Source organism: Apodemus sylvaticus, chromosome 3 (assembly GCF_947179515.1).
Source record: "Apodemus sylvaticus chromosome 3, mApoSyl1.1, whole genome shotgun sequence".
In the NCBI taxonomy this organism is placed as follows: Eukaryota; Metazoa; Chordata; class Mammalia; order Rodentia; family Muridae; genus Apodemus; species Apodemus sylvaticus.
Genome location: NC_067474.1, coordinates 25,367,108 through 25,381,774, shown reverse-complemented (window position 1 = coordinate 25,381,774; position 14,667 = coordinate 25,367,108). Strand labels below are relative to the sequence as shown.

At 40.0% G+C, this 14,667-nt stretch overlaps 2 protein-coding genes across 4 annotated transcripts in view; both read right to left on the bottom strand.

Moving 5' to 3' along the window:
• Window positions 1–14,667, bottom strand: part of Rad54b (RAD54 homolog B) — a 67,401-nt gene that overhangs the window by 34,449 nt on the left and 18,285 nt on the right. The gene's annotated exons all lie outside the window — the stretch shown is intronic.
• Fsbp (fibrinogen silencer binding protein) lies at window positions 1,135–6,972 on the bottom strand. The gene is made up of 2 exons (XM_052176086.1): window positions 5,971–6,972; window positions 1,135–1,905 (listed from the first exon to the last, which is right to left on the bottom strand). The coding sequence occupies exons 1-2, from the start codon at window positions 6,342–6,344 to the stop codon at window positions 1,380–1,382; spliced, it is 900 nt and encodes a 299-aa protein (XP_052032046.1). The 5' UTR covers window positions 6,345–6,972; the 3' UTR covers window positions 1,135–1,379.

Sequence of the window (14,667 nt, the reverse complement as noted above, 5' to 3'; positions counted from 1 at the left end):
TTTACTATGAAAGAAGTATTTCGTAGAAAGACATTTAAAATGAATTAAGATAATCTGACTCACATGACACGGTCAAAATATGTAATATTTTCAATTAAAATACCTGATCTCTCTTAACAGAACAAAAAAGAGGAGAGCAGGGGTAGATACAATTCCCTGGGCTTTGTAAGCCAACAAGGTGTAAAAGTCAGTTTTCCTTGTCACCTGGGGATGGCACCTCAGACAGACCAGGGAGAGTTCTACCCTTGAGCTACATCTCCAACCAAAAGGTGGTTTTATTTAAATAAATTCTCCTAGATCTTTATTTCTATAGAATAAATAAGAAATTATCACTACCATTACCACCACCCTGCCGCCACCCCTACCTACTCCCCCCCCCCCCAAAACTAAGTACTAATAACTTACTCTGCCATAAAAAGCTTTGACACCTGGAATAGACTATGGCGCCCTCCGGGGACCTGGATGTCATTACGTCTAAACTGAAGAGTTTTCCAAGTATCTCCCGACTCTCAGGTCTACCACCACTCTTTCAGAAGATAAGGACGATGCCAATGCCATGCATACAAGTTTTTTGTTACCATTAGTTTAACAGAAACGTATAATCTCAGTATTCAGAAGGGTGGGGCAGAAGGAACTTATATTGCAGGCTAGCCTGGGCTACATAGTGAGATCTTGTCTCCAAAAAAGGAAAAGTAAGACGACTAGGGATGGGGTTGCTTACCAGGAAAGGATGAGCTTACCATCCATTAGGGAGCTCCCAACACTGTCTCTTTTTCTCGTTTAACTCTTAAGTTTTAAAGTTGTCACGAAAACTGTTAAAGATTCAGTTCTTTAATATGTATGCATTTATACAACTCTGTGAATTTTGTTATTTAACACAGTATTTCACAGGCTGACCTTCATCTTCTCATCTGCCTTGCCTCCCAAGTGCTGAAGCTGCAGGCTTATGCAGCAGATGCAACTCTATTTGCATTACTTTTCATAATCAAAATAAAAGATCTTACATGAGGCCAACAGTTAAGTGTCTTAGAAAAAAATTGAGGGAAGGCAACAACCTGGATTACTATGTCAGCCAATCAACAAATTATAGCATTTAAAGAGAAAATTAAATACTTAGGAAATTGTGTTTTAAAAAAAAAAAAACAGGTTCAAGGGCAGTCTGTTTCACAGAGCTAATTCCAAGACAGCCAGGGCTACACAGAGAAACCCTGTCTCAGGAAAACAAAAAAGGAAGGCTAAGAAAAGAAGAAAATCATGTCAAAAGCATTTTTATACGAGAGATTAACATTTTATAGGACGTGTGCTGAGCTTCGTCATATTCCAAAATTAAAATAACTCTGACAAAAGTAAAGCTATCAAGTCCCAAGCCTGGAAACTTTTTAGAGACTACTGTGTCCGGGCAGATCACGCCGTAGGCAAGTTGCTTTCAGCTTCTCTACTTCAATCTTTGCTCTTAACAGCTCCTCCTCAAGACGCTGCCTTCTTTTCAACCCATCCCTCTTCTCCTGAACATACAATCCAAAATTCCTTTGATTTTCTAAAATTATCTGATGTTCCTCCTTTAACATTTGCAGGACCTGGGGGTCACATCTTAGCAAAGACCTAAAGTGTTCTCCACTTTCCTGATGAAAAGCATCATCTCTCCTTGGGATAGAAGATGGAGATGATGTCATCCTCATATCAACAGAAGAAAGAGACGGAGACACGGATCCTTCCACAACATGCATTAATTCCTGCTCTTCTCTTTGCTCTACAGAGTCACTGAGCTGAGGGTTCGAAGCCAGGGGAGGAGACGGCTTAATGTCCTCTTCTTGCTTTACCTCCACAGTGACAGCGACAGGGTGGTGACCCACCATCACCTGCAGTGAGCTGGTACCAGCTTGGGCAGCCTCATCCAAGTTTGAGCTATAGCACATTAAAAAGAGCATTATAAACAATAAGCACAATATACTTACAGCACAGTCTTATGTTTATATATTTAACATTTGATATTAATGTCCATTTAACTATACATCTTCGGATCGACGGTATTCCAGGACAGCCAGGGCTACATACCACAACCTATGTCAAAAGAACAACCAAGCAACAACAATAAAAAACGTCTTTAATCCCAGCACTCAGGAGAGAGAGGCAAGTGGATTTCTGAGTTCAAGGCCAGCTTGCTCTGGTCTGCATAGTGAGTTCCAGGGCAGACAGGGCCACACAGAGAAACCCCCATCTCAATCCCACCTTCCAAATAAAGTTGTGGTTTTGGGGTTTTTTGGGGGTTTTTTTTGTTTGTTTGTTTGTTTTGGGGGGGTTTGTTTTTTTTTTTTTTTTTTTTGGTTTTGGGAGTACCTCCTCCTCTTTGTAGAGGGTCTTTTTCAGTGGGTCTGCTGTATACGTTTCCTCACTCCCAACAAATGTCTTTCTTCAACTACTGATTCTATTGTTGCTATCTGTAACATTTGAGATTTTTCTCAAACCTGTTGCAGCTCAAGAAATTTTCTTTAATTGGCATTGAAAATAAACTTGATCAAGACCCCTAGACTACATTACAATTACACAGTTATAAGCTGCCATATAGGTGCTGGGAACTGAGTCTCAGTCTCTCAGTCTCTCTCTCTCTCAGTCTCTCTCTCTCTCTCTCTCTCTCTGTATGTGTGTGTGTGTGAGCTACATGTGCGTGTGCATGTGTACGTGCGTGCGTGTGCGTGTGTGTGCTACATGTGCATGTGATTCCCCACAGAGACTCGCAGACGCTGTCAGGTATTCCCTTCCATTGCTCTCTACTCTCTTTTTTCTTTTTTTGATGTAGGGTCTCTGAACCTGCCACTCATCCACTGAGCTAAAACAGATGGTCAGTGAACTTCGTGATCCACTTGTCTCTGATTCTTCCCAGTGCAGGCAATACTGCCATTTTTAGCTTTTTATATGTGTTCCAGATCCTCATGTTTGTGTGGAAGACACGTTACTTATCCATCTCTCCAGATTTAAGTTAAAAAAAAAAAACACTTTTGTACATTGATTTGTGTGTGTGTGGCGGTCAGAACATAATATACAGGAGATGGTTCTCTCCTTCCTTCTACCATGCAGATACTAGGATCAAAAGCCATCGGGTTCGGCAGCAAAAACCTCACCAACTGAGCCACCTCACTAGCCCAGAAAAGCCATTTTAATGTTCTCATTAACCGTCCCTACACTGTTGAGGCTCTGAGATGCCACAGAGCCATCTGACATGCCCTCCTGCTTCTGTACTAGACTGATCTACAACCATAAAGGCTGATGGCTCCGAGGAAGGTGGTAATCAGCTCTCTTTAGGACCAACCGTACAATTTCATTGCTATTTCAGAACTATAATGTTGCTATGGTTATGAACTGTACTGTAAATATCAGACATGTGACCCCCAAAGGAGTCACGACCCACAGGTGAAAAACCTCTGATCTAGACTGAAGTCTGAAATCAGAAAAGATTAAAACTATAAATAAAAATTGTTTTAAATTATCTTCATAATTTTTATTGTAAAGTAGTATGCAGCATATAAATATAGGCATTATACTCCCATACAAATTAAAAATATGCTTATACCTAGATTATTCATTACATTTTGGCAAAATATTCTATTCTAAGTAATAAAACATAACATTAGAAACAATATCTTGGCCGGGCAGTGGTGGCACACGCCTGTAATCCCAGCACTCTGGGAGGCGGAGGCAGGTGGATTTCTGAATTCGAGGCCAGCCTGGTCTACAGAGTGAGTTCCAGGACAGCCAGGGCTATACAGAGAAACTCTGTCTCAAAAAAAACCAAAAAAAAAAAAAAAAAAAAAAAAAAAAAAAAAACCAACAACAACCAAAAAAAACAACATCTCAAAAAAGGTAAACAAGTAAAAATTTCTAAAAACTAAAAATCTAAATAAATTTAGAGGACCCCCAAAACTATCTAGTTTTAGAGACATAAAAATTTTTAAAAATCACTCTAAGTTGTAAAGTTAGAAAATACAATAGATATTTTTAAAAATATATAACATGTACAGTAAAATTTCCTAGTAGAGTCTAATCAAATTAGTAGTAATATTTGTATAAAAATATGATCAAACACAGATTCATAAACTTGTAGGATAATTAGGATTTGAGATGATCTTAGATATATAGATATAGATATATATCTGAGATCAATGCATAAATTTATTAAATGAATAAGCTTGCAGAAAAATATAATGTAGATACTAACATTAGTGGCATATTTTTTATATTCTTCCTTTTTAAAACCTAATAGACAGTGCTATTTCAACGACAGTAGAAATATACAAATCTACCAGAGAAATGCTGATATGTCAAAAACTCATGTGTGTGTGTGTGTGTGTGTGTGTGTGTGTGTGTCTGTGTGTGTCTGTGTGTGTGAGAGAGAGAGACAGACAGAGACAGAGAGATGTATGATTATGAATATTACACAGATACCCACTTATGTGCTCTTCTGTATTCATTGTATATTTAAAGTATGTCATCAACTAAAATAAGTGTCTCTGAATCATTTTCAAATTATTAAAAATCTAAATTTAATACCCAAAAAGTATAGTTTTATACCAGTAAAACAAAAGTCTTTTTTTTTCAGGCTATTTTTGAAAAAGGTAAAATTCAAAACAAGTAGTACAGTTGTCAAACACTTTTACTGTGGAGATGACCCAATAGAATCTCACTGCTATCACAGTGAACATTTCTAGCAGTCAGTGGTCGCCAAGAATGAACCCACTGTGCAGCCGTGTCCTGAATTCCCAGATGCAGTGCTCTTTTTTTTTTTTTTTAATCTATGCTATCACGTAGAAATAAGCAGTATAGGGTAAAACACTAAAAAACATTTAATGTTACCAGAGCAGACAGGCTCAGCTAAAGTGTCTCCTCCCCTGACTTCAAAAGGTCCCACAGGTAGTCAGCAATGTTGTGTATATAATGCCTCTCCTGGAGCAAGAAGCACACTGAATCTTTGTTTGAAAGGGCCTTCAAGGAACAAAGAGTCTGCAGTGTGTGTAAAGTACCCTAAGTGATTCAGTAGAAAAAGGAGCTGCCATTTTTATCTTAAGTCAAGAATTCAATTTAAATTAGTCACAGGCTTTTAAGATTCTTAGGCAAATAATCATACCTAAGCCAAAACTATTTTCAACCCCTATTCCAGGTTGCCTTTATTAAAACTGAGTTTTATAATTTACAGAGAGCAGTATGAGAAAGTTTACTCTTTCCTATGACCCAATATCAAAGTGAAACTAGACCATTAATCAATTACACTTTATTCAGTTATGTAACCTGAACCTCTTAATTAGGTACTAAGCTCCTTTAGTTAATGGTTCTATCTTACCAACTTCAAATGCACTAGAGAAACAAACAGTCCTCAGATACATAATCATGTCATCAGGGAGTCTGATTTTAAGTTTTGGTACTTTAGTGCATATTCAGGAAATGGACACAGTAATAATTCATAAAAAAACAAAGTTCCCATTTGCTCCCAAAACTACTAACTTCATATAAATTTTAACTAAAGAAAATTTTTTAAACATTTCAATGGCGTGTAATCTTAAAAAAGAGTAATTTATCACAGAAGCAAATAATCTAATTTTAAGGCTTATAAGTTTATGAGATATAATCAAAGTACATAATAAATGTGTGAAAATGTCATAATAAAACCCATATTTTGTGCAATATTATCTATGAAGTCTTTAATGTTCACTTAGTGATGTCACAGGCTCCATCCATGAATTAATTCTTCCTTAACCTTTACTTCTAGAAACTACAGGATGAAAGAGGGGAAGGAGAGGAGCTTAAATCTAACCTAAAGAAAACTCCGCCGAGCTTTACTTTTTTTTAAGAAAGCAAAACAAAGACCCGGTTCCCGGCTGCCCTGTGGGACGCCTGCTGTGCACATGCCGAGCACACTAGGCCAGAGCCCCGGAGATAGGAGGCGCCATAATCCCCACCACAAAACACAATACAGCTTACCTTTGCATGTGGTTCCTGTCTCTTATCAGGCAGAAGCTGGAGATCTGGGGGATCATCTCCATAACTTTCTTGGTTGGCTCGGAGACATTGTTTTTAAACTCTGACTGGGCCTCCTTTTGCTGCAACAGCTCCTGTTTGGCATACTCTTTGAGCCTTTTGTAAAGGCTGCGTAGGCCCTGAGCTGTGCGAGGAGGGCGGTCTACTCCAATCGCATTATAGTTAACTGCTATGACATCCCAACATCTATTCTTTTCCACTATTACTGAATTTTTATTAGTGTGCTCTTCGAGAATTTTCACATATGGCTTCACAAGGTTTAGCAAATCAAGCTTTTCAGATAAGGTAAAATTGGAAGACCTAGCCTTTCCTACCATTGTTCTTTTGGAATTAAGTAGGCCGCTTCGGAAAGCACCATGCAGCCTCCAGCTCTGCTCAGCTCTTCACAAACAGAAAGATCAGGCTTAACTAGGCTAGCCTCATTTAGGCCCACGCCTACAGGGGAGGGCTTATTAAAATTCCTCCAGCTTAGGCTGACGCAGGTTCGGGAAAGCTGCTTAAGCTAAGCCTGACCTACATAAAGCTCTCACAGAAGCCAGGAAAGCACGAGCAAACACACTTGTGTATGAAGGGAGATAGGATTTAATGCACAAAGGTCTGGAGATAAGCATGAAACACAGCTTAAAATTAGCTAATTTAGTGAGAATATCACATTTCCACACATGTATGCCTGGCAGAGGGGCTGAAACAGCAGTGCAGAATCACTTTAATAAAAACAAAAGAGGAACTGTTCTGTGTTGTTTACAAATCTAGTAGACCGAAAAATACAAGCTACCAGGGGTGAATATAGTGATTCCCGACAAAGCTCTAATCACTGTTTCTGAGCTGGGTGTTCTCCCTTACAAAACCTGCAGGCTGCTGGTCCTGCGGCTGTCAATCAGCCACTGCAGATCCTCTAGCTAGTTAGGTTACACCATACCCCAGCTCACACTGCAGGAAAGCTAAGCTTCTCTTCATTTCCAGCATATAGGATCCTCTGCATAATTTTGTTATTCAAGGACAAAATTTTATTGAATACTAGATATAAAAACCAGATAAAATAAGCATTATTATTCTACCTGTATCATATGTAAGTATACATATATACATAATATACATGCTTTATCATGTGTAAAAATTAATGGTGAGAAATGGCATGATCATGTACAAACAAGATCATGTTTCTTTTAAAGCAGTATTTTTTGTTTATCTTAATCACACAACATGGACATGAAAAGAAGCACCTAACTTAGCTATTAGATTTCATGTTTAATCCTAGTTTGAAGCATATAATCATCATGAAAACAAAACGAGCTTGCTTTCTCATGATGCGTTTGTCCAGACAGGGGATCACTGGAAACATGTGCGACAGACTTGAGGTGCAGCAAGTGACTAACATGTCCAAGGCCCACTTTAATCTCCAGCGCCTCGGGACTAAAGAAATAAAGTAAATAAGTAAGTAAAACGAAACTTGAACCTATTTGAGTCAAAGACTGGCCAGACGGTTTCTTATGGTGACGGCGCCCACTGCCAAGGCCGATGACCTGACTTTGATCCCTAGGACACACGCGGCGGAAGAAGAGAATCAACTCCCAAAGGCACAGCTGCATGCAAGTGAGCAAATAAATGTTTAAGAAATAAGAGCAACTCTACAGAACAATTAGCCAAACCTATACCAATGTTCCTGAGCTCAGCACAAGACTCAAAAAATATAAAGGTAGCTCTAGACACAGCATCTCAACCCTCTGCACTGCACTTTGTAGAAAGCAGGAGTGTACAAATGCTACAAAAATGTCTCCTGGTCACATGGTGTTTACGATTACTGGACACATGCTGGACCCTGATCTACAACCCAGCCCCTAAAGTTATTTACTTTGCTTTCATTCTTTAACCAGGCAGCAAACTAAACTTACTGAATTCTCACTTTGTTGGAGCTGTTTGCTATTGATCTGAGACAGTCCTCCCCTGTACAGCTCAAATTCTCAATGTAGCCCAGGCTAGCCTCCAACTCATGATCATCCAGAGTGCTAGACAATAAACATGTACAAACAAGATCAATGAGTCTAGCAAATTGCAGCAAGCTTTAAATAGATTACCTGTAGGAAAGAAAGGGGAGGGGAGGGGAGGGGGAGGGGAAGGGAGGGAAGGGGGGGGAGGGAAGGGAAGGGGAGGGGAGGGAAGGGGAGGGGAGGCTAAGAGTTGGGTGTAGGGCTTCCATGCCCAGGGATGAGGAAAGCACAGTTGAAGGCTAGACCAAGCCATATAACAAGACCTTTCGTCCACAGACAACGGGGCTGATGAATGGCTCAGACAACAAAGTACCTGTCATTTAAGCATGAAAGCCAGAGTTCAGTTCCCCACCACCCATATATGCATGCTTTTAATCCTAGCAGAGGCAGGCAGAGCTCCATGAGTTTGAGGCCAGCCTGGTCTACAGAGCTAGCTGCAGGACAGCCAGGACTACACAAAGAAACTTTAAAAGCAAAACAAAATGAAAAACTGGATGGGCATGGCAACCTACCTGTAATCCCTAAATTTAGGAAGCAAAGACAAGAAATTCCCAGGGTAAACTGGCTATCTTAGATTAGCCTAATCTGAGAATTCCAGGTTAGGCAGAGACCTTGCCACAGTATAAAGTAAAGATCAATAATGGAAGAAGACAGGACACACATTCTAGCCTCTGCACACATACACCACCCGCACAGGTTCCCACAGACATATAAATATGAACGTACATATACACATAGCATACATATGCAAAAAAGAAAAGTTCTAAATATTAACATAGAACAATATTAACATAGTACACATAAAAAGACGTGTTAGACAAAAATACATACTCTGTAACTCCTACTGTGCTAATATTTGGGATCCAACACAGATACTCCTAAATATAATATTCCATCTCTAAGTTCTGTGAAATAAAAAGCAATCTCAGAACAGAATTCCTTCTCTCATCCCTAAGGACAAAGAGGCATTTCTCTGACATACCTGCACCATATCTGCACCATACTTTCCATATTTCCCCTATTTTTTCACTGTTAGGAACATAATTTTATGCAGCTTGAAATAATGTAGTGTTTGCAAGACAAGAGTCAACCATAGGCAGCTCAGAAGTGAGCCAATCCCAAAGCAGGCGTTGATATGCTAATTAGCTAGGTACAGGGTGGCACTGATAGGCTAAGGAACCAGCCCTTACCTGTGAACCCTGATTACATAAAACTAATGCCCAATTTGGAAATGACCCTAGGAAGCACTCCTGTGCTCCTACTGTGCTGAAACAGGGCATCTCAACCCTCTGCACTGTTATCCATCTGCAGGGGGACTTTGAAACTAGCCACTATGTAACTGACTTCAAGAAGCTGAGGCAGGAGGATTACAACAAATCCAAGGTCAGTCTGTGCTCCAAGTAAGATGGTGACAGGAAAAAAAAGGGTTGAGATCAGGCTAGTGACTGTTCTAAGTTACTGTATATTGTGTAAAAGTGGTTTTTCAGGCTATGCCTTCTCCAGTTTACAAGCAGCTTTTGACTCAATTTTGAAAGTGGAAAAACCTGCATTTCTGAGAGCTGTGGTCAAGTTCCACAAAAATAAATAATAAAAAGATTCATGTGAATGACAAGAGAAGACAGTATAAAACAGTTGTGTCAGGCTTGGTGGCACATACTACAGCCCTAGAGGCACAGCTGGATCAAAACTTCAAGGCTAGCTCAGGCTACACAATGAGATCCTGTCTCAAAATTTTAAAAAGAACCATTGAAGCTGGAAGAAATGGTACATTCCTGTAATTCAAGCATTCTGGGAGGTTGAGACAGGGAGATTACGAGTCTGAGACCTCATGCAAAAGTAAATAAATTAAAAAGCAGAGGTTAAATCTATTTCTGTAGGAGGTATGTAAGTCTTTGTGCTCACAGATAAGTAAGCACCAGGGGATTAAACATACAGAGTTGTCATTGGTCACAGAGAAGGCAGGGACCAAAGGTGGCTATAGCCTGGTGACCTTTGTGCTGAAACCACAGACTGCCCCAGCCCCTTATCTGGAGTCAGTTTGTCTCGGCGGTCTATAAAGCTATCTTCCCGGGACCCTTATATCCAGGCTGTTTTCTCAGTTAATATAGAGCCTACCCTTGTATCTTCCATGGAAAGTGTTTGGATGTAGTTGTGCCTTAAGCTCTGTTGTGCACATGGAGTAAGCTAATTATCACCAGGAATACTTTTTTCCATGTTGTACTGCACATTCATGTACCTAAATAACCTCTCAGGATTGGACCCGACGCTGCTACTAGGATATGTTGAACTGAACTGCTTTTGCCTTTTTATCTTCTACAGATCGACACTGATGCCTTGGTGGTCAGAGAGATCTTTGAATATTATAATTTCATTTTTCCCACACTGGACCTCACAAAAGCAGAGTCACAGTAAGTGAACAAGTCTAAGGTGATTGCCAGGGAAGGGAAGGGTTTTTCAAAGACCATGTCTTGGAGAGCATGTCTTACCTAGCTTTATTAGCAAGAATTCAGAAACTATGAGAAACACGGCAGAACAGTGAGGGGAAAATGCACTCCACTTAGAAAAATGCATGTCACAAATGTCCCTCAAGTTTTAAATGCCTCCCATTCATCCAACTGATGGGAAAAGAATTTCTGCTCTAACATTAAGATACCTGACACCTGACACTGTAAATCGAGATGGACCACAGTTCACTAGTACACACACTTACAGGCCTTGAGAAGGAGACCTGCCTACTCACAAAGGCCACACAGGAATTCAGTAAGCAACCAGGATGGTGTGCAGGTCAGCCTCACAGGATTAAGAGGACTGCAGTGGCTTCTCTAACATTGTAGCTGGCAAGGAACTGACCCCTGCTACTTAGGAATAAACAGAAACCATGCATGAAGCCTTCAGACAATGTGTTTCAGGGGGAAACCACACCACCAGAAAGCCGTGAGGAGAGTGGGTGAGGCTGTACAAGGCCCTTCTGGTTTTACACCTATTGAGGCAGCATGTACTATTGAGTTCAAAATAAATAACCCAGACCGGGTGTGACTCTTGTAGAACAAGTGTCTGAAATTCAGGCAGCCCTGGGGTTTAAACCAAGCTCAACTAAATTAAAAAATAAATAAATAAATAAATTTTAAAAAGGACAAAACAGCTAAACAGACATTTTTCAAAAAAAAATTAAAAATATCAAAGAGGTCATAAACATATGCTCAACATCATTAATCATTAGAGAAATGCAAATAAAAGCCACTGATGTAACACATGGTGGTACAGCTTATCATTCTAGTACTTGAGAGGCAGAGACAGGAAGACCAGTTACATGGTGAGTTTGAGACCAGTCTGACTTATGAGGCATTGTCAAATTAATTATGTAGGCTGAATTAATGTAAAGAACTAATCTACAATATGAGAAGTAGATAATAAAACTACTGTATTAGAGATATTTGTTGAATAAGTAGATTTTAGATGCTTTTGTCATAAGAATTAACTGAGATGATAAATATGTCAATTTGCTTCACTACTGTAACCATTTTACTATCTATAAGTATCCTAAGACATCACAAAGCAAGGTTCAAATACATGTAATTAAGTTTTTAAAAACTGTTTATTTCACTTCAATTTGTTTAATTATAGACACACACACACACAGAGGACAGAGGACAACTTTCAGGAGTCAACTCTCTCCTTCCTCCACTTGGGTTCAGGGATCAAACAGCTTGTCCAGCCCACTGAGCCATCTTACTGGCCCTAAAGTTTACTTTTTAAATATTCTTTAAATTGTGCCTTGAGCGGAGAGCCCACCTCAGTAGCGAGATGTGTTCCTCGCATGTGCAGACCTGAACTTCCCCAAGCACTTGGATGCAGGGGAGGGTACGCACATGTGAATTAGGAACTACTGATTAATATGAGTGTCTCTGACTACCACCTTTCTCCATGCAAGCCTCATCCATCTAAAAGGTGGTGATGTTCTATACATAACAGAAAATGTGGTACTCCGGTCTCTTGAAGAGTTCTGGGTATTCTTAAATGGTAGCTTCAAGCATACACAAACTTCAAAATGAGCTGGAAGGGTAAACAGGAGAAGCCAATATCTGAATGATCACAGCCCTTTTCTCAACAAGACTGATCCCAGAATAAAGTTTAATAAATATATTTACTTGCATACACAGCAGAAATTCCAACAGTCCCTACACATAGACTGTTTAAAAAGCTTCTTTATCCAGGGAACTAAAAGCAAATTAGGGGAGAATTATCTTGAATAATGTCTTTACAATACAATGTAAATGTCAATACAAATGTGTTCCATTTCCTCTCTCACTGGAAGATAACTCTACACACTTTCAAATTCATGAAAACTATTTAGCCGACAACCTAAATCTTCTTAAAGCGACCTTAAACACAAAGAATAACCTCCTTAGTTCTTAATTTTCTACGAGAAATAAGCCATGAAGTAACATCAGGAACTTCTAAGTCAGACAATAGTCTACATGTGCTTGTCCTGTACTGTTTATCTAACAGTACGTTGGGGGTGGGGGTGGTCCATGAGCCCGGAGCCAGGCTCTCCAGAAGATGCAAAGGCCCAGCCCTGCAGCAGGAGGGAGAGAAGCGGAGACAGTGGATCCCAGGGACTCACTAGACAAAATGTTGACTCCAAGTTCAGTGAAAAAAAAGAAAAACTTTTCTCAAAAACTAGAGTGGAGGAGCTAGGGAGATGGCTCAGCAGTTAAGAGCACTGGCTGCTCTTCCAGAGGACCTGGGTTCAATTCCCAGCACCCACATGATGGCTCACAGCTGACTACAACCCCAGTTCCAGGGGGTCTGATGCCCTCTCTAGCCTCTGTGGATACTGCACATAAGTGGTACACAGACATATATGCAGACAACACACACACACACACACACAGGAATAAATTTTAAAAAACAAAAGATAAAAAATATGGCAGAAAGGCTGAATGTGTGGTGATCCTAGTACTCAGGAGGGGGAATGGGAGGGGAGGGGGAGGGGGAGGGAAGGAGGAGAGGGAGGAGAGAGAAGAGAAGGGGGGGAGAAGGAGGGGGAGAGAGAGGAGGGAGGAGGGGGAGGGGGAGAGCCTAAAGGCACAGCAACAAGACCAGGCACATAGCCCTGGACTGACAAGGAAAAGGGTATTTACCAGGAACACGCTCTTGATCCATTCAAGTTGTCATAACAAACTGGATAGATTATAAAAAAATGTTATTTCCTGCTATCCTGGAGACCAGAGACTTTAAAATCAAGGCACTGGAATATTAAGTATCTAGAAAAGGCTGGATACATGGCACAGTGTCCTGTGTCTTCAAATGGTGGGAGAGGCAAGGGGCTCTATAAAGCCAATTTTAAATTGTTTTAGATTTACCTTATTTTTATTTTACATGTACGAGTATTTGTTTACACCATGTGCATGCCCAGGGCCTGCAGAAGTCAGAAGAGAACATCAAATCCCCTGGAATTAGTTACAGATGCTTGTGACACCATGTGGGTCCTAGGAATAGAACCCAGGTCCTCCGGAGGAGCAGCTAGCATTCACACCTCAGAGCCTTATCTCTAAACCCAGAACCTATAATTAAAAGGCTTAACCACATGCAGGAGGCTCTACGGTTTGTTTACAAATCATTCACTGAAGATTTGAGGGTGACCAGGGCATAATGTCAGCAGCTTATTTTCAATTTCAGAAAAAGTACACATACATTCAACTCACACAAGAAGTATATATTTATATAATATATATAATATATATAATATATATATAAATATATATATATATTTATTTTAGTCTTGAATATTTAGGGAGTGGGGATCTTGCTATATGGCTCAGGTTGACCCAAAACTTTCTTCAATCTCCCAAATGTGGTATTACAAGAGTATATCACCATATCTGACTTAAATAATTGGAAAATATAAATAGTAAAAAAATTAAAAATACAATAAAAATCACATTCTTAACTATTAAACTATGAAATATAAAAAAGCATAAGTATATGCTTACATACAGCTGAACACATCCAGGCTGTGGTGGCACATGCCTTTAATTCCAGACAGAGGCAGGAAGATCTCTGAGTTCAAGGCTAACCTGGTCTACAGAGTGAGTTTCAGGAAGGCTAGGGATACAGAGACACTCTGTCTTGGGGGGGGGGGGGGTGACACTGACGGACATATGCTTGAAGATCAAAAACCAGTACATACCCATTGCCCAAGCACTGCTAATGGCAGCATAGGCACGCACTAACCTCTGCAAGGTCAGCTGAGCATTGCCTACCAGCATGAGGAGTGCACATTCCTATGACCAGCATCCTAATCCAAGATATTACACACAAACATATATCTCGTGTGTGTGTGTGTGTGTGTGTGTGTGTGTGTGTGTGTGTGTGCGTGTGTGTGTGTGTATACACATGGGAATGTGTACTCATTTTAGATCCCATATAACCTAAAAATTCATTAATAAAAACACCGACATGTTCATACAGTGAAATCAGCTTTTTTTTTAATTTAATTTTATTTTTTATTTATACGATGAGTACACTGTAACTGTCTTCAGACACACCAGAAGAAGGCATCAGATCCCATGACAGATGGTTGTGAGCCACCATGTGGTTGGTGGGAATTGAACTCAGGACCTCTGGAAGAGCAGTCAGTGCTCTTAAC

Coding starts and splice junctions, on each gene's coding strand:
- Fsbp (XM_052176086.1), bottom strand. CDS start 6,344: ATGGTAGGAAAGGCTAGGTCTTCCAATTTTACCTTATCTGAAAAGCTT. Junction 1,906..5,970: donor GACAGGAACCACATGCAAAG/GTAAGCTGTATT, acceptor AATGTGCTATAG/CTCAAACTTGGATGAGGCTG.